Source organism: Ranitomeya imitator, chromosome 1 (assembly GCF_032444005.1).
Source record: "Ranitomeya imitator isolate aRanImi1 chromosome 1, aRanImi1.pri, whole genome shotgun sequence".
Lineage (NCBI taxonomy): Eukaryota > Metazoa > Chordata > Amphibia > Anura > Dendrobatidae > Ranitomeya > Ranitomeya imitator.
In genome coordinates this window covers 254,969,088-254,989,221 of record NC_091282.1, presented here as the reverse complement: position 1 = coordinate 254,989,221, position 20,134 = coordinate 254,969,088, and the positions used below count along the sequence as shown (strand labels likewise).

At 41.4% G+C, this 20,134-nt stretch overlaps 1 protein-coding gene across 3 annotated transcripts in view; it reads left to right on the top strand.

Moving 5' to 3' along the window:
• MPHOSPH9 (M-phase phosphoprotein 9) overlaps positions 1–20,134 on the top strand; it is a 157,834-nt gene that overhangs the window by 21,362 nt on the left and 116,338 nt on the right. For all 3 annotated transcript variants that reach the window (XR_011318923.1, XM_069755848.1, XM_069755842.1), the window contains exon 2: positions 18,460–18,553. Coding sequence is in view for 2 of the 3 variants with exons in the window: in XM_069755848.1 (XP_069611949.1) it covers positions 18,468–18,553 (86 nt within the window). In the remaining variant the exon portion in view is untranslated. The remainder of the gene's footprint in view (positions 1–18,459; positions 18,554–20,134) is intronic.

The window sequence follows — 20,134 nt, the reverse complement described above, 5'->3', positions numbered from 1 at the left end:
TGAATTTGCAGCTGTGCTCTTACGAAAGACATCCGTCTCCAGTAAATTTTGCGATCCCTTAAAAATCAAGATATCCAGGAATTCTACACTGCATTGATTGTACTTACAGGTTAGTTTAATATTCATGGGATTGCTATTGAGTATCCCCACAAACGAGAGAAGGTCCTGCTCTGAGCCCTGCCAGATAAGAAGAATGTCATCAATAAAGCGTGCCCAGAACAGGACCTTCTCAATGAATGCAATTGGATTTGTGAAGAAAATCTTTCTCTCCCATGCTCCCAGAAATAAATTTGCATATGAGGGGGCAAATGCCGCCCCCATAGCAGTACCTTGCTTTTGTAGGTATATGGTGCTTTTAAAAATAAAATAATTATGTTCCAGCACAAATCTTAAAAGGGAAATAAGAAACTGGTTGAATTCGGTGTCATAGTTAGTCATTGCTAGAAATGTCTGCACCGCTCTAATCCCATCATCATGTTGTATAGATGTATATAAGGATTCAACATCTAGAGTGACTAACCACATGTCTTCTTCCATGGGGATACCCTCAATTTTGCCCAACACATCCCCCGTGTCTCTGATATACGAGGGTAAAGTCTGAACAATTGGTTTTAAATGAAAGTCAAGATATTTACATACCGTTTCACATAGACTCTCGTTTCCAGAGACTATTGGTCTTCCTGGTGGAGTAGATAGATCTTTATGAATTTTGGGGGTGAAGTATATACATGCTGTCCTTGGATAGACTGGTATAAGGTTATCTCTTAGCTCCTTCGTTATAATTCCTTGTACAAAGGCTTTCTGAAGTATTTCCTCCAGTTCACTCTGAAATGTCAAAGTGGGGTTATATGTTAGCCTTTTATAGCATGTTGTATCTCTGAGCTGTCGGAACGCTTCTTTTTCATATTGTTTCAGTGGCCATAAAACAATATTTCCCCCTTTGTCTGCAGGTTTTATGACAACTCCCCTCAGATTTCTAAGTTCTTTAAGTGCTACTCTCTGTTCATTGGTCAAATTATCATTATGTATCCTTCTGGAAATCTGTTCAAATTCCTTTGTCACCAGTTTGACAAATAGTTCAATATTCGGATACAATTGTAACGGAGGGAATTTTTTTGGGGTAGGTGGTATAAACTTTCTACTCACTTGCATGTTATCCTGTTGTTCATCACTCAGCTCTTCCAATATGGCTATGGTTTCCAATTCAGCTCTACTCCATACTTCACCCCTGTTAGATTTATCATGTAATTTTTTTAGAACCAATTTACGCGCAAAGAGGTGGAGATCCTTTATCGCTGAAAACAGATCAAAGGGGGACACAGGAGAAAACGTTAGTCCTAAGCCTAGAACCTCCAATTGTGCATCTGTCAGTTGTACTTCAGAGAGATTAATCACCTGCATCTTGGATGGAGGCCCATCATTTCTTTTACCCTTTTTGATGGTGTTGTTATGATTGTACCTTTTCTTCCTGTAGTTGTTCTTCCTGAGGTTATAAAATCGATCACTAGTTCCTGGATCGATTTCTTCTTCTCGAGATGACATTGAGGAGAATGAGGCAGATCTAGATCTTCCATCCCCATCTTTTCCTATCGTATACCATTTGTATATGGTGCCATTTCTGAAATCATTCAGGTCTCTCTGAAATTTCTTGATCTTTATATCCTTCACTTCCTTCTCCCATATTTGAGACTGGGTGTCTATATCCTTATTAAGGGCATCCCATTCAGATGTTGATAGAGTTTCAGTTAATTTTTTCCGGGCGCTTTCTATGTCGATATCAAATTTATCCAGACTTTTTTTGTTAATCCCTATGAGTAACTCCATAAGGGATTTTGAACATTGATTACATACCTCTTCCCATTTGGTTTTAAATAGGCTGTCATCTATAGGGAAGGAAGGCACAATCCTCACACGTAATCCCCTTGGTATAAGTCCCTTAGCCAAATATTTTTCTAGGGAGGCCTTATTCCACCAAGTACGTGTCCTTTTTTTTAAAAGATATTTAATGGAATTCTTCAATTCAATTTTCTGCCCACTTTCACTTGCATCATTATGCATCGTATCTCCATTAAAAACAGAGTCAACAGAAGAGAGCCAGGCTGTGTCCCTAGCTTTAGTGTCCATTATGGCCCACAAACACTGTAAACAAAGTACAGAAAACGTAAATCTCCTATAAAGGGATTGGCTACACATATGGCACTTCCCAAATTCAAATACACCTTATAAATAAACGGAAGCTGATGCCAAACTTAAATATTTAAATGAGAATACCTTTATTCAATACATCGATAAAACCATATCATAGTGGAGATACATATGCATACAAGATAGTGCTGCCACATACAGGTAACTAGTAACAGGACCATATAAGCAATTTCCAAGTAAACGTAGTTGTAAATTTATACTGACATAGAGGCACATATAAAAAGCCCTTACAGAGACAATATAAAGATTCAAGTGAGGTCTATTATGCTATAGAGAGGGTATATACATAAAGTTTTGCACCATATTCATGGCTGCATGCCTAATCTAAATTCCCTTCAAGTTAGCACAATCCAATAAGTAAAGCCAATAGTAGAACCATAGCTATCTCAGGTGAATACTCATATGTATACTAGCCTCACACACACCTCAATGCCAGCTCAAATAGATAGATAAAGTTTAATACATAACCTGTATATGCGGCACCTTCCCCGACGCGCGTTTCGCGTTCCGCTTCTTCTAAGGGGGTCTGTATAGTGTGTATCATTCGCTCGTTCTATTTATAGCCCACCTAATACATTGGTGACAGCGGTATAGTAATGGCGCTCGCGTTCATGTTCCGGGACGCCGCGCCTGCGCAGATCAGCGTCCAACGTCATCCATCCACACCCCCATCCGACGCGTCAGAATTGAGGGGCGGAGAAGATGACGCGCAAAGACGCGTAACCACGGAGACGCCGGCATCCGGACACAGACGGAGCGCACTCACCACTAGAGGAAACAAGCAGACAATCTAGACAAATAGGTCTGACGGGCACTAAACTAGTAAGTCATACCGCGGCTACACTTAATTCATTGCCCGCAGGTACTGAGCCACAGGAAAACTATGGTGACTACATCTAATTATAAGGGGCAGACTATATAATATAAATCTATCCTAGAGACGTTGGAAATACCAGCTGAGAATATACAGATCTTACAGTATTAAACTGCATCAATATCTGAACATTGTACTAAAGTGACTAACAGTGCATAAGATATATAATAAAGTGCCTGACAATACATCAGATCACTCTATTTTAACTCATTTAAGAGCCATAACATATACAGCATAACTATATAATACTATAAGTGCAAATATGAATAAATACACAAATATGTGCAAACATATACCAATCTGTCTATATACAATTATCTAAAGTGATAGACAATATATTAGATATACTATAAAGTGCTAAACAGTGCATAAAATACCTATATGATCACTATTAAAAACCAAAAGTGGAACAGGGTATTTGAACATACATTTTTAAGAGAATATAAAGAGTGCAAATATACAAAGACTACAAAAAACGAATATATGTACTGACATCTAAAAAGCCATATAACAATGGCACACACATGGTTAGAAAAGAATATAAATGCGTATATATACATAGTAGTCAAATTGCACAACACCAAATGAATATTCCTAAGGTCTTAAACATGTATACTCTTCTCCTTAGTTTTGAATGGTATCCGAGCATCATAGACTAGTCCTTCCAGAACCCTCCAGAAATATTTCCTCCCGGTCATCATAGGGGCAGAATAGTTCATAATATAAATAGATGGCATATAAAACTAAAAAATAAAGAGAATATATTAAAACCATAAAATAAAAACATGAGCTAAAAAACAACAGACAACAGACTACAGGAAAGGGGCAAAGCTAAGGACTTCATTTAAACCATGCGGTTGGATGGAGTTGATTTTCATAATCCATCTCACCTCTAACTGGGCCAGAGTTTTTCTCCAATTGCCACCTCTTGTCCCTATAAACACTTTATCAATGCCACGTAGTATATAGTAGAGGCACGTAGTATATCGCATAGCAACGTAGTATATTGCACAGCCACGTAGTATATTGCACAGTAGTATATAACAGGACCGACACAGCCACATAGTATATTGCACAGCTACGTAGTATATAACACAGAGCACGTAGTATATTGCACAGCCACGTAGTATATTGGACAGTCACGTTGTATATTGCCCAGCTACATAGTGTATAGCACAGAGATGTATGTAACAGAGCCCACACAGTATGTAACACAGCACACGTAGTATATAGCAATGTGGGCACTATATGCGTGGTTAAAAAAGACTTAAAATAAAAAAAAAATATATACTCACCTTCCGAAGGCCTGTTGAAGTCCTGGCGCCTGTGTACGGTGCACGTGGCAGCTTCCGGTCCCAGGGTTGGTATGAGCGCAGGACCTGTGATGACGTCGCGGTCACATGACCGTGACATCATGGCAGGTCCTTCTCGCATAGCATTCTTGGCACCGGAAACTGCCGCTTGCACTGCCGAGGACAGCGGGCGACGGAGGGTGAGAATAACCTTTTTTTTTCATTAGTATTATTTGTAACATTAGATCTTTTTACTATTAATGCTGCATACGCAGCATCAATAGTAAAAAGTTGGTCACACAGGGTTAATAGCTGCGTTACCGGAGTGCGTTACACTGCGCCCCGGTAACGCTGGCATTAACCCTGTGTGAGGGCTGACTGGAGGGGAGTATGGAGCGGGCACTGACTGCGGGGTGGAAAGAGCGGCCATTTTGCCGCCAGACTGTGCCCGTCGCTGATTGGTAGTGGCAATGGTCTTGGGCGTTTTGCCACGACCAATCAGCGACTTGGATTTCCATGACAGACAGAGGCCGCGACCAATGAATATCCGTGACAGACAGAAAAACAGACAGACGGAAGTGACCCTTAGACAATTATATAGTAGATGGATAGATCCATAAGCCTATGCTTTGTGGTCAGCTTCTCTACCTGCCATGCCAGAGCAGATACACATTTTCTCCAGATGTTTAATTTCTGTTTTCCTTGCTTCACTCTTTTTAGGGTATCATGTGTTTTCATTTACTCATTTGTCTGTCCTATCACCTTTCAGGTGCGGCGTTATATACTTTCCCCCTGCTGGTATTTCCCATTGGAGATAGTCTAATTTGGATGCCCAGCCATATTGCTGTAGTCAGTAAAAGACCATCTAGGGTCTATTGCTTTGCTGTTTATGTTCTTTACCCTGCACCTATTTTTTGTTTCTTTTTAGAAATGTGGGTGGCATATTCTCTTATTTTGTATTTCTTAGTTTGTTTAACTCCATCTGAGATCTCTTTCTATTTCAGCACACTTTCCTTTCTGTAGGTAATTTGCATTTTGCTTTGTAATCTGGTTCTTTAGGAGGAATGTGAAGTGCTCGATGGCCTTTCAGACAGCATAGGTCTGAGTTGCCATTGTCTAGTCTGTGGTTAGCATTATCATAGCTCACGCAGGGTATGCAGGGTCAAGATGTCTAGCCTGTACAGGAACCTGCTGGGTCAGTTGCAATTTTTAGTGGGTTAGCTATTTTTCCTGAGTGAGTTGCTACACTGTCATAACCAGGGCCGCTGTCAGGGCATTACTGCCCTGACTGGCGTATGGGGCCCGATGAACAGAGGGGGCCCACATCAGGCCCCGTCTCTTCTGCTGATGCAGTAACTGAACCTGCGTCCCAGACACAGGTCCAGTTACTCTGTTGCCGTGTGGGCCCAGCCCGCACAATAGTTAAAATCTGCCAGCCAATTGGAGGCTGACAGCTGACGTCAGCGTGCACGTCACCAGCGTATGATGTCATTGTCATTCGCCGGCGAGTGTACGCTGGAACTACAAAGGCGGAATTTCGCCGCAGGAGCGCAGCCAGGTAAGGAGAAAGGTGTTTGTTTTTGGTTTTTTAAAATTATGTATTGAAAGCGGCCCAGGGCAGGATGGGAGACACGGGGGGGCAGGATGGGAGACACGGGGGGGGCAGGATGGGAGGCACAGGGGGCAGGAATGGAGACACAGGGGGCAGGAATATGGAGCACGATGGAGGTACATGGTGCTAGGATTATGGGGCAGGATGGAGACATGGGGCAGGATGTAGACACATGGTGCAGAATCATGGAACAGGATGGATACGATGGAGACAGATGTGGCAGGATCATGGGACAGATGGGGCAGGATGAGACGTCACATGGGGGCAGAATGGATACTCTTGAGAGCAGGATGGGAAAACATATGGCTGGAGCCAGGAATGAGACACCTGGGGGCCAGGATGGGGGATATTATTATCATAGGGTCTAATTAACCCCTTAATCCCATATGATGTACTATCCCGTTGAGGTAACCTGGGACTTAATTCCCAGTGAAGGGATAGTACATCATATGCGATCGGCTTCTCTCTCGGGGGGATTGCAACCGGGTGTCAGCTGACTATCGCAGCTGACATCCAGCACTATGTGCCCGGAGTGGTCACGGACATGATCGCAGCGTTCCGGCGGTACAGGGAAGCATCGCACAGGGAAGGGGGCTCCCTGCGTGCTTCCTTGAGACCCTCGGTACAAGGCGATGTGCTCACCTTGTATCGAGCATCTCCTCCCTGCAGGCCCCGGGGCTACATCAGGGTCCTGCAAGGAGGTGGCTTACAAGCGCCTGCTCAGAGCAAGCGCTGGTAAGCCTGCAGCCCTGCATGTCAGATCGCTGATCTGACACAGTGCTCTGCAAAATGTCAGATCAGCGATCAGACCCTATGGCTATGTGCACACGTAAGAAAAGAGGTGCAGAATTTTCTGCACAAAATCCACATCTCCTGGCAGAAACCGCAGCTGCGGATTTGGTGCGGGTTTTTATGCGGTTTTAGTGCGTTTTTTGTGCGGAATTGATTCAGATTTTGTGAGGATTTTTTGCAGTTTTTACCACTGCAGATTTCTATTAATGGAGAAGTGCAGAAACGCTGCAGATCTGCACAAAAGAAGTGACATGCACTTCTTTGAAATCTGCAGCATGTGCACAGCTTTTTTTTTTCACACTGATTTACATTGTACTGTAAGGCCAGCGTCACACTTGCGAGTTTTACGGACGTAAGAGCGCAGAAACTACGTCCGTAAAACTCGCAAAAAATACAGCACAATTCTTCTCTATGCCCCTGCTCCTATCTGCCGTATTTTACTGATCAGTATTATACGGATTTCTACGGCCGTAGAAAATTGCAGCATGCTGCGTTTGTTACCGTATTGCGCAAATAAAACGTCAATGAAAGTCTATGGAAGCCCCAAAAATATGGATTACACACGGACCAGCAGTGTGACTTGCGAGAAATAAGCAGCGCTGTTAGAGAGAAAAGCCGGTAATTCATTGCGGTGTACAGTAAAATCACACTGACAGCTTACAGTAGAATAGGTAGAATAAATGTGTACACATAGAATAGGTATATATATATATATATATATATATATATATATATATATATATATATATATATATACATATATGTGTGTCAGGGAGATATATATATATATATTATTATTACTTCATCCAGCGCGATATAGCAGAAAGCCGGTAATTCAATTACCGGCTTTTGCTTTCTCTTTCCTAAACCCGACATGATATGAGACATGGTTTACATACAGTAAACCATCTCATATCACCATTTTTTTTTGCGTATTCCACACTACTAATGTCAGTAGCTTTACTGGCTTTACTACTCTGGCGGAGAAAATTGTGCGGGAGCCCACGCCAATTTTTTCCGCCATTTAACCCCTTAATTTACTAGCTAGAACGGCCACATTTTGCATATACACACTACTAACATTAGTAGTGTGGAATATGCAAAAAAAATGGTGATATGAGATGGTTTACTGTATGTAAACCATGTCTCATATCATGTCGGGTTTAGGAAGGAGAAAGCAAAAGCCGGTAATTGAATTACCGGCTTTCTGCTATATCGCGCTGTATGAAGTAATAATATATATACATATATGTGTCTACTGTATATATACAGTTAGGGCCAGAAATATTTGGACAGTGACACGAGTTTTGTTATTTTAGCTGTTTACAAAAACATGTTCAGAAATACAATTATATATATAATATGGGCTGAAAGTGCACACTCCCAGCTGCAATATGATAGTTTCCACATCCAAATTGGAGAAAGGGTTTAGGAATCATAGCTCTGTAATGCATAGCGTCCTCTTTTTCAAGGGACCAAAAGTAATTGGACAATGGACTCTAAGGGCTGCAATTAACTCTGAAGGCGTCTCCCTCGTTAACCTGTAATCAATGAAGTAGTTAAAAGGTCAGGGGTGGATTCCAGTTGTGTGGTTTTGCATTTGGAAGCTGTTGCTGTGAGCAGACAACATGCGGTCAAAGGAACTCTCAATTGAGGTGAAGCAGAACATCCTGAGGCTGAAAAAAAGAAAAAATCCATCAGAGAGATAGCAGACATGCTTGGAGTAGCAAAATCAACAGTTGGGTACATTCTGAGAAAAAAGGAATTGACTGGTGAGCTTGGGAACTCAAAAAGGCCTGGGCGTCCACAACAGTGGTGGATGATCGCCGCATACTTAATTTGGTGAAGAAGAACCCGTTCACAACATCAACTGAAGTCCAGAATACTCTCAGTGAAGTAGGTGTATCTGTCTCTAAGTCAACAGTAAAGAGAAGACTCCATGACAGTAAATACAAAGGGTTCACATTTAGATGCAAACCATTCATCAATACCAAAAATAGACAGGCCAGAGTTAAATTTGCAGAAAAACACCTCAAGAAGCCAGCTCAGTTCTGGAAAAGTATTCTATGGACAGATGAGACAAAGATCAACCTGTACCAGAATGATGGGAAGAAAAAAGTTTGGAGAAGAAAGGGAACGGCACATGATCCAAGGCACACCACATCCTCTGTAAAACATGGTGGAGGCAACGTGATGGCATGGGCATGCATGGCTTTCAATGGCACTGGGTCACTTGTGTTTATTGATGACATAAGAGCAGACAAGAGTAGCCGGATGAATTCTGAAGTGTACCGGGATATACTTTCAGCCCAGATTCAGCCAAATGCTGCAAAGTTGATTGGACGGCGCTTCATAGTACAGATGGACAATGACCCCAAGCATACATCCAAAGCTACCCAGGAGTTCATGAGTGCCAAAAAGTGGAACATTCTGCAATGGCCAAGTCAATCTCCAGATCTAAACCCAATTGAGCATGCATTTCACTTGCTCAAATCCAGACTTAAGACGGGAAGACCCACAAACAAGCAAGACCTGAAGGCTGCGGCTGTAAAGGCCTGGCAAAGCATTAAGAAGGAGGAAACCCAGCGTTTGGTGATGTCCATGGGTTCCAGACTTAAGGCAGTGATTGCCTCCAAAGGATTTGCAACAAAATATTGAAAATAAAAATATTTTGTTTGGGTTATGTTTATTTGTCCAATTACTTTTGACCTCCTAAAATGTGGAGTGTTTGTAAAGAAATGTGTACAATTCCTACATTTTCTATCAGATATTTTTGTTCAACCCTTCAAATTAAACGTTACAATCTGCACTTGAATTCTGTTGTAGAGGTTTCATTTCAAATCCAATGTGGTGGCATGCAGAGCCCAACTCGCGAAAATTGTGTCACTGTCCAAATATTTCTGGCCCTAACTGTGTATGTGTATGTATATATATATATATATATATATATATATATATATATATATATATATATATATATATATATATATATATATATATATATATATACAGTATATATGTTTTTTGTTTTTTTTTGTTTGTTTTTTTTTTACACATGAATCCCTTGTATAGCCGTATGTCGGTTTTGCAAGCCTGCGATAAAAATACACATTACCGCTGCCATAGGGATTACATACGGAGGATGCCATGCGCAAAAAACGGTGACACACCCTGCCTACGGAGGAGCTACGGACCACTATTTTCGGGACTTTGCAGCGTATTACGGCCGTAATATACGGACGGAGTTTCATACGCTGTGTGTGACGCCGGCTTAAATCACAGTGAAGATCTGCAGCGTTTCTGCGCAGAAAAAAAACGCTGCCGATCAGCACTAAATCTGCATCGTGTGCACACAGCCTATAACATGATGCCAAGCCCCCCCGGGGCAATGTTATAAAGTAAAAAAAAAAAATATTCTCATGTGTAAAAAAAAAAATAATTCCTAAATAAAGAAAAAAAAAATATTCCCATAAATACATTTCTTTATCCAAATAATAATAAAAAACAATAAAAGTACACATTTAGTATCCCCGGGTCCGTAATGACCCCCACCTATAAAGCTGTCCCGCTAGTTAACCCCTTCAGTGGACACGGCAAAAAAAAAAAAAGGTAAAAAACAACGCTTTATTATCATACCGCCGAACAAAAAGTGGAATAACACGCGATCAAAAAGACAGATATAAATAACCATGGTACCGCTGAAAACATAATGTTGTCCCGCAAAAAAAGCCATCCAGCATCATCGGCGAAAAAATAAAAAAGTTATAGTCCTCAGAATAAAGTGATGCAAAAATAATTATTTTTTGTATAAAATAGTTTTTATCGTATAAAAGCGCCAAAACATTAAAAAATATAAAAGAGGTATCTCTGTAATCGTACTGACCCGAAGAATAAATCTGCTTTATCAATTTTACCAAACGTGGAATGGTATAAACGCCACCCCCCTTCCCCAAAAGAAATTCATGATTAGCTGGTTTTTGGTCATTCTGCCTCACAAAAATAGAAATAAAAAGCGTTCAAAAAAGGTCACATGCCCGAAAATGTTACCAATAAAAACGTCAACTCTTCCCGCAAAAAACAAGACCTCACATGACTCTGGATCAAAATATGGAAAAATTATAGCTCTCAAAATGTGGAGACGCAAAAACTATTTTTTTGCAACAAAAAACGGCTTTCAATCATAAAAATCTGCTAAAAAGCCCTAACCCCATTAGGGTTACGGCTAGGGTTAAGTCTAGGGCTAGGGGTAGGGTTGGGGCTAGGGTTGGGGTTGCAGTTAGAATTGAGGGTTTCCACTGTTTAGGCACATCAGGGGCTCTCCAAACACGACAAGGCGTCCGATCTCAATTCCAGCCAATTCTGCATCGAAAAAGTAAAACAGTGCTCCTTCCGTTCCGAGCTCTCCCGTGCACCCAAACAGGAGTTTACCCCAACATACGGGGTATCAGCGTACTCAGGACAAATTGGACAACAACTTTTGGGGTCCAATTTCTCTTGTTACACTTGGGAAAATAAAAATTTGGGGGGCTAAAAAAACATTTTTTATTTTCACGGCTCTGCGTTATAAGCTGTAGTGAAACACTTGGGGGTTCAAAGTTCTCACAACACATTTAGATAAGTTCCTTGGGGGGGCTAGTTTCTAATATGGGGTCACTTGTGGGGGTTTTCTACTGTTTAGGGACATTAGGGGCTCTGCAAACGCAATGTGACGCCTGCAGACCAATCCATCTAAGTCTGCATTCCAAATGGCGCTCCTTCCCTTCAGAGCTCTGCCATGCGCCCAAATGGTGGTTCCCCCCCACATATGGGGTATCAGCGTACTCAGGACAAATTGGAAAACAACTTTTGGGGTCCAATGTCCGCTGTTACCCTTGGGAAAATACAAAACTGGGGGCTAAAAAATAATTTGTGGGAAAAAAAAATATTTTATTTTTAGGCTCTGCGTTATAAATTGTAGTGAAACACTTGGGGGTTCAAAGCTCTCACAACACATCTAGATAAGTTAATTAGGGGGTCTACTTTCCAAAATTGTCTCTTTTGGGGGGGTTTCAATGTTTAGGCACATCAGTGGCTCTCCAAACGCAACATGGCGTCCCATCTCAATTCCAGTCAATTTTTCATTGAAAAGTCAAATGGCGCTCCTTTCCTTCCGAGCTCTGCCAAGCGTCCAAACAGTGGTTTACCCCCACATATGGGGAGTCGGCGTACTCAGGACAAATTGGACAACTTTTGGGGTCCATTTTCTCCTGTTACCCTTGGTTAAATAAAACAAATTGGAGCTGAAATAAATTTTGTGTGAAAAAAAGTTAATGTTCATTTTTATTTAAACATTCCAAAAATTCATGTGAAACACCTGAAGGGTTAATAAACTTCTTGAATGTGGTTTTGAGCACCTTGAGGGGTGCAGTTTTTAGAATTGTGTTACACTTGGTTATTTTCTATCATATAGACCCCTCAAAATGACTTCAAATGAGATGTGGTCCCAAAAAAAAAAAAAATGGTGTTGTAAAAATGAGAAATTGCTGATCAACTTTTAACCCTTATAACTCCCTAAAAAAAAAAAAAATTTGGTTCCAAAATTGTGCTGATGTAAAGTAGACATGTGGAAAATGTTACTTATTAAGTATTCTGTGTGACATATCTCTGTGATTTAAGGGCATAAAAATTCAAAGTTGGAAAATTGCGAAATTTTTGCCAAATTTCCGTTTTTTTCACAAATAAACGCAAGTCTTATCAAAGAAATTTTACCGCTGCCATGAAGTACAATATGTCAGGAGAAAACAATGTCAGATTCATCAGGATCCGTTGAAGCATTCCAGAGTTAGAACTGTTATGATCCAGTGACCTTGCAGCAGCATGAAAACTTTCACTGGAGTAGGTGGTAACTATACTGACCGCAAATCCTGATCTTAACACCGCAACTAGAAGTAGCCGTGGGGTGTACCTAACAAGCCCTAGACACCTCGTCACAGCCAGAGGACTAAATACCCATAAAGATGGAAATGGGAATACTATCTTGCCTCAGAGCAGAACCCCAAAGGATAGGCAGCCCCCCACAAATATTGGCTGTGAGTAGGAGAGGAAAGACACACAGTCAGAAAACAGGATTTAGCACAAGAGGCCGCTCTAGCTAAAATAGGAAAGGATAGGACAGAGTTCTGTGCGGTCAGTATTAAAACCCTTCCAAAAATATCCACAGCAGATTATACAAAAATTCCTCCATCTAACTAAAGACGTGGAACGTATATCTGCAACTCCAGAGACTACTAAACTCAGAGCAGGAATACAATCAAAAACAAGCACACAGCTTGTGTGCCATAGAAAAAGAAACAGACACTTATGTTTGCTGAATTGGCAGCTAAGCAGGAGAAGCCAGACAGAGAACCAATACTTCCCAAGAAACATTGAAAACTGGCAAGGACTAATGAGTCCTGCAAACCTAAATACTCCAGTCAGAACTGCAATCAGTAGATACACCTGTCCAGGACTGCAGCCCAGAGACAACTGCATTACCACCTACAACCACCGGAGGGAGCCCAAAGCAGAATTCACAACACAGAACTTCATAAAGGGACAGTGGTCAGAATTGGAAAAATTCGCCCGGTCATTAACGTGCAAACCACCCTTGGGGCTTAAGGGGTTAAGGGATATTATTACTGCAGTGATGTATTTATTTTATTTTGTGAGGATACTGTTTTAAATGGGTGAATCGGTCCTGTTACTGTGTAGAGCGACACTATGTTTCCTTTTTTTTTTTTTTTTTTCATCTGGTGTAGTGTAGAAGTTGGGAAAAATTTAAAGTAATGTGTTCTGCAAGCGGTGCTCTAGATAACTGTTATTTTCTGCAGAGACGAGCCCTGGCTGGAAGTAGTAATGACGGTCTGTGCTGGATGAAGATGAAAAGTGAAGATGAAGGACTTCACCTAGAGACGTCACTGGTGAGTCAGTGTGTTACCTGTACACTGACACTATACACAGAGGTCCTATGTATAATGTCATCGGTAATCATTGTATTACCTGTACACAGGCATTGCATTTGCATACTAAGTACAGATCTCCTGTGTATAATGGCACTTATGGTGATATTAGAATTGTGGTTTTTTATTAATGATCAGAATTGTAGTATTCATTCACTATGTGGTGGTAATATGTTGTCCGGTCATAGTGTGGTATTTGTACCTTGTATATGCTGTTATTTGGTGTTATTTGGTCATTATGTGGTGGTAAAATGTGGACTGGTCATGGTGTGGTATTTGTACCTTGTATGTGGTATTATTGGTCACCATGCGGTGGTAATATGTGGTCTGGACATGGTGTGGCGGTAGTTGTTCTTTGTAAGTGGTATTATAGGTCACTGTGTGGTGGTAATATGGTGTCTGGTCATGGTGCCATGGTATTTGTCCCTTGTATGTGATATTATTGGTCATTTTAAAAATTGAAAAAAATATATATATACCTACATTGTATTGCATATTTTAACCAATGTTTAATAGGTTAGAGTAGAGTAGGGTCCGGGCCAAAAGAGTCTACCTTGTTGTGGTGGCGGCTTAAATAAAAATCATAAAAAGCTGCTGGCTATATGTGTGATCAGGTGATGGGAACTATTAATGTACAGAAAAAAGCAGCAAACAGCAAAGCAGCAAACTCGGTGACACACAAACATCAAATTTGTTCGTATAGACCATACCATGGTAAGACAATTTGTAAAGTGCAATGGTATGTAATAAATTGGGAGTATACGAGTAAACTTGGCACCTATTTCACCTGAAAAATAGCACGCCTCCTGTCCATACTCCCCAGGGCTCCTTACAGGCTTTCAGCAGCGCTTGAGTTTGCCTGATAGTATCTGGAACATGTCGATCTGGGCTTATTGGCTTTGGTAACTCATGGAAAGGTTTGTTGTTGTGGTATATTGGGTTTATACCCCTCCTCCCCCCAAGATGATTGTGTGTGAGGGGACTGCATTTAGCTTATTGGCTGGTACACTGTATGTTTCCCTATCTCTACCTGTTCAGTTGCTATTTTTCAGGTGAAATAGGTGCCAAGTTTACTCATATACTCCCAATTTATTACATACCATTGCACTTTACAAATTGTCTTACCATGGTATGGTCTATACGAACAAATTTGATGTTTGTCTGTCACCGAGTTTTGCTATTTACATATATTCTAGTCGCTATAGGTTTCTCCCAGTGATTTCTCAGCTCGCTCTTTTTTTTAGAGCCTAGAGTGCTCTTCACGTAGACATCATACCTTGTATTTACAAGGATACTTTATTACACCATTACTGGGGGAGTTGCTTCAGGGGGTTGGCTTTATTATGAGCCATTTGGTACTGTATGTAGGTCACATGTGTAACCAATTTTAATGTTTTTAATTTGTGCTCCGTGTGGTTTTTTGTGTTCTTTTGTGTTACACTAATTAAAATTATATTTTTATACTTATAGTAACATAGTAACATAGTTAGTAAGGCCGAAAAAAGACATTTGTCCATCCAGTTCAGCCTATATTCCATCATAATAAATCCCCAGATCTACGTCCTTCTACAGAACCTAATTGTATGATACAATATTGTTCTGCTCCAGGAAGACATCCAGGCCTCTCTTGAACCCCTCGACTGAGTTCGCCATCACCACCTCCTCAGGCAAGCAATTCCAGATTCTCACTGCCCTAACAGTAAAGAATCCTCTTCTATGTTGGTGGAAAAACCTTCTCTCCTCCAGACGCAAAGAATGCCCCCTTGTGCCCGTCACCTTCCTTGGTATAAACAGATCCTCAGCGAGATATTTGTATTGTCCCCTTATATACTTATACATGGTTATTAGATCGCCCCTCAGTCGTCTTTTTTCTAGACTAAATAATCCTAATTTCGCTAATCTATCTGGGTATTGTAGTTCTCCCATCCCCTTTATTAATTTTGTTGCCCTCCTTTGTACTCTCTCTAGTTCCATTATATCCTTCCTGAGCACCGGTGCCCAAAACTGGACACAGTACTCCATGTGCGGTCTAACTAGGGATTTGTACAGAGGCAGTATAATGCTCTCATCATGTGTATCCAGACCTCTTTTAATGCACCCCATGATCCTGTTTGCCTTGGCAGCTGCTGCCTGGCACTGGCTGCTCCAGGTAAGTTTATCATTAACTAGGATCCCCAAGTCCTTCTCCCTGTCAGATTTACCCAGTGGTTTCCCATTCAGTGTGTAATGGTGACATTGATTCCTTCTTCCCATGTGTATAACCTTATATTTATCATTGTTAAACCTCATCTGCCACCTTTCAGCCCAAGTTTCCAACTTATCCAGATCCATCTGTAGCAGAATACTATCTTCTCTTGTATTAACTGCTTTACATAGTTTTGTATCATCTGCAAATATCGATATTTTACTGTGTAAACCTTCTACCAGATCATTAATGAATATGTTGAAGAGAACAGGTCCCAATACTGACCCCTGCGGTACCCCACTGGTCACAGCGACCCAGTTAGAGACTATACCATTTATAACCACCCTCTGCTTTCTATCACTATGCCAGTTACTAACCCATTTACACACAATTTCCCCCAGACCAAGCATTCTCATTTTGTGTACCAACCTCTTGTGCGGCACGGTATCAAACGCTTTGGAAAAATCGAGATATACCACGTCCAATGACTCACCGTGGTCCAGCCTATAGCTTACCTCTTCATAAAAACTGATTAGATTGGTTTGACAGGAGCGATTTCTCATAAACCCATGCTGATATGGAGTTAAACAGTTATTCTCATTGAGATAATCCAGAATAACATCCCTCAGAAACCCTTCTTGATCTATTACCTCAGGTGATCCCCCTTCTTATGGTCTATTGCTTGCTGCTTTTTTCTGTACTGTTGTTCATAGTATAGACCAGGTTGGATCCCTGTATTTTTGTGGTGCCCCCTTTCTATTTACTGGGGAACTATTAATGTGTGATTGGTGAAGACGTGGTGCAGATGTGGAGTTTTTCTATGAGTGGGCAGTGGGACTGTGGAAGGTTCAGGGGTGGAGCTTGGGTGGAGTCTCAAGGGTCCCCGAAAATGTTGCCAGTATGGGGCCCCAAAATTCTTAGTGGCAGCACTGGTCATAACACACACATTTATGGCATATAAAACGCGGACATTAAAAACCATTGCTAATGAGTGATGGCTTTCACATACAAGGAGCACAATAACCAATAAAAAAAAAATCCCAGTCCACAATATCTACTATATAATTGTCTAAGGGTCACTTCCGTCTGTCTGTCCTTCTGTCTGTCACAGTTATTCATTCGTCTCGCCAGCTGCCTGTCATGGCTGCCGCGACCAATCAGAGACGGGCACAGTCCGGAAGAAAATGGCGGCTCCTTACTCCCCGCAGTCAGTGCCTATCGCCCACATACTCCCCTCCGGTCACCGCTATCACAGGGTTAATGCCGGCGGTAATGGACCGCATTATGCTGCGGGTAATGCACTACGTTACCGCCGCTATTAACCCTGTGTGTCCCCAACTTTTTACTATTAACACTGCCTATGCGGCATCAATAGTAAAAAATGTAATGTTAAAAATAATAATAATAAAAAAAAAACCTGCTATACTCACTCACCCTCCGTAGCAGCTCGCGCCGGCCGCCATCTTCCGTTACATTTTCCGGTGGCAGAAGGACCTGCCATGATCATCACAGGCCCTGCGCTACAAAGACCTGCCATGACGTCACGGTCATGTGACCGCGACGTCAATCACAGGTCCTGCGCTAATACCAACCCTGGGACCGGAAGCTGCCATGGACTACAAGGGCTCCCTCGGAAAGGTGAGTATATGTTTATTTTTTATTTTTTCACCTGTGACAAACCTGGCTGGGCAATATACTACGTAGCTGGGCAATATATTACGTGACTGGCCAATATACTATGTGGCTCTGTGCTGTATACTACTTCGCTGTGCAATATACTACGTGGCTCTGGGCTGTATACTACTTCGCTGTGCAATATACTACGTGGCTGGGCAATATACTACGTCACTGGGCAATATACTACGTGGCTCTGTGCTATATACTGCGTCACTGGGCAATATACTACATCACTGGGCAATATACTACGTGGCTGCGCAATATACTATGTGACTGGGCAGTATACTACGTGGCTCTGTGCTGTATACTACGTCACTGGGCAATATACTACATCACTGGGCAATATACTACGTGGCTGCGCAATATACTACGTGACTGGGCAATATACTACGTGGCTCTGTGCTGTATACTACGTCACTGGGCAATATACTACGTCACTGGGCAATATACTACGTCACTGGGCAATATACTACGTGGGCTGTGCAATATACTACGTGGGCTGTGCAATATACTACGTGGGCTGTGCAATATACTACGTGGACATGCATATTCTAGAATATGCGTTAGAATCGGGCCACCATCTAGTATTCTAATAATTGGTGACTAATTTGCTAAGATTTGGTCTTCCTGGTGTGCATCTGAGGGCACTATATGGATTGTAATTAGCTCATTCTCCATGGAGAACTAATGAGAATATGCTGTATTTTAGTTTTTCTTTTATGCCTTTTTTCCATTCAGCTTTTTCTGATGTGGCTAAAAAATTAGATTATGATTCAAAACAGCTCCAGTTGTATATAAAGCTGAGGATTCCAACAATATGGCAACTTTTTTTTTCTTCCTCACAGTGTATAATATGAACATGGAGACTTCGGAAATTGTACAATCACCACAAGAACTTGCAGAGCCATCAGAAGTTTGCACTGAAAATCAAACGGATAGGTAAACTTTTCTCATGTCATCAGTTGTAAAAAATGGGGAATGTCAAACAACCTTTATATGCATCTGTCTTCCTGTGGTACCTACAGTGTCGTGCCCTGACTTACCAACAGACCTTGCACTAGGTATTTTACAGCAGGGTAAAGTACTCCTCTTTGCAATTTTGAGGGGTATTTTTAACCAGGCAGGAATGCGTAATTTGCAGACGCTCAAACTTGTAATAAGTAGCTATGTCCACAATGCCACTATCGCTGCACTTCAACACTAGTGACTTAGGCAATGAGCATTTTTTAGATTTATCAGCATAAAACTAATTAATTATTAAAGGGGTTGTCCGCTACTCTCTTGATTCTCACAGTCCCCTGATCCACAAGGTTAGAGGAGGTTGGGTTTTTATAAAGCTGGGAAATTTGCATCACCTAGCCTTTCCTAACAATGATAGTGGCGAACAAGCCATAACCCTAACAGGCTAACTAAGGTCTGAAACCTTGGTCAAAGTTATCTGAGCACACACATTTCCAATGGGGCCAAAACTTTTGCATCCACCCATTTTCCTGTTTGTAATTTTTCAAATGTGAATAAATAAATATATTTTTTGCCTAAATTACAAAGGAAATGTGTCATCTTTTAAATTTAGGCCATTTACAGATCATTTCATCTTCAACTTGCTTAACTGTTCAAAATAACAGTATTTTTGACCAGGTGTGCCCAAACTTGTACATGCCACTGTACATCACATAGGAGACACTGAGACTCTGCTGTACATGCATAACGTAGGAAACAATGAGACTCTGCTGTATATCACAGAAAAAACACACTGAGAATGTGTTGTATATACATCAGTTAGGAGACACTGAAAATCTGCTGTATATGCATCACGTATTAGACTCAGCCGTGTGTGTATATAATAATAAATATCATTATTTATATAGCGCCAACATATTCTGCAGCGCTTTACAGTTTCAAACACAACAGTCATAAGTAACAACGTTAACAATACAAAGCGAAATAAAACGACCCTGCTTGTGAGAGCTTACAATCTACAATGAGGTGGAGGAGATACATAGTACAGGTGTGTATTTACAATGATGTATTTACAATGATGGTCCAGCCATCTTCAGGGGTGGGGGATAGATGGAGATAGTGAATGGGCTACACACACACAAACATAACATGACTTTGATTACTGAATGTGATAGGCCGCTCTGAACAAATGTGTTTTGAGCGAGCGCCTAAAACTATGCAAACTATGGATGGTCCTAATATCTTGAGGTAGAGCATTCCAGAGGATTGGCGCAGCACGGGAGAAGTCTTGGAGTCGGGAGTGGGAGGTACGGATTAGTGCAGAGGTTAGTCGATAGTCATTTGCAGAGCGCAGCGGTCGGCTAGGCCGATAGACCGAAGTGAGGGAGGAGATGTATGGGGGTGCCGCACTGTGGAGAGCTTTGTGGGTGAGAACAAGTACTTTGAATTGTATCCTGTAATGAATGGGCAGCCAGTGTAACGACTGGCGAAGAGCGGGCGCGTCCGAGTAATGACTAACCAGATGGACGACCCTGAGCTATATTATATTTATATAGCTCA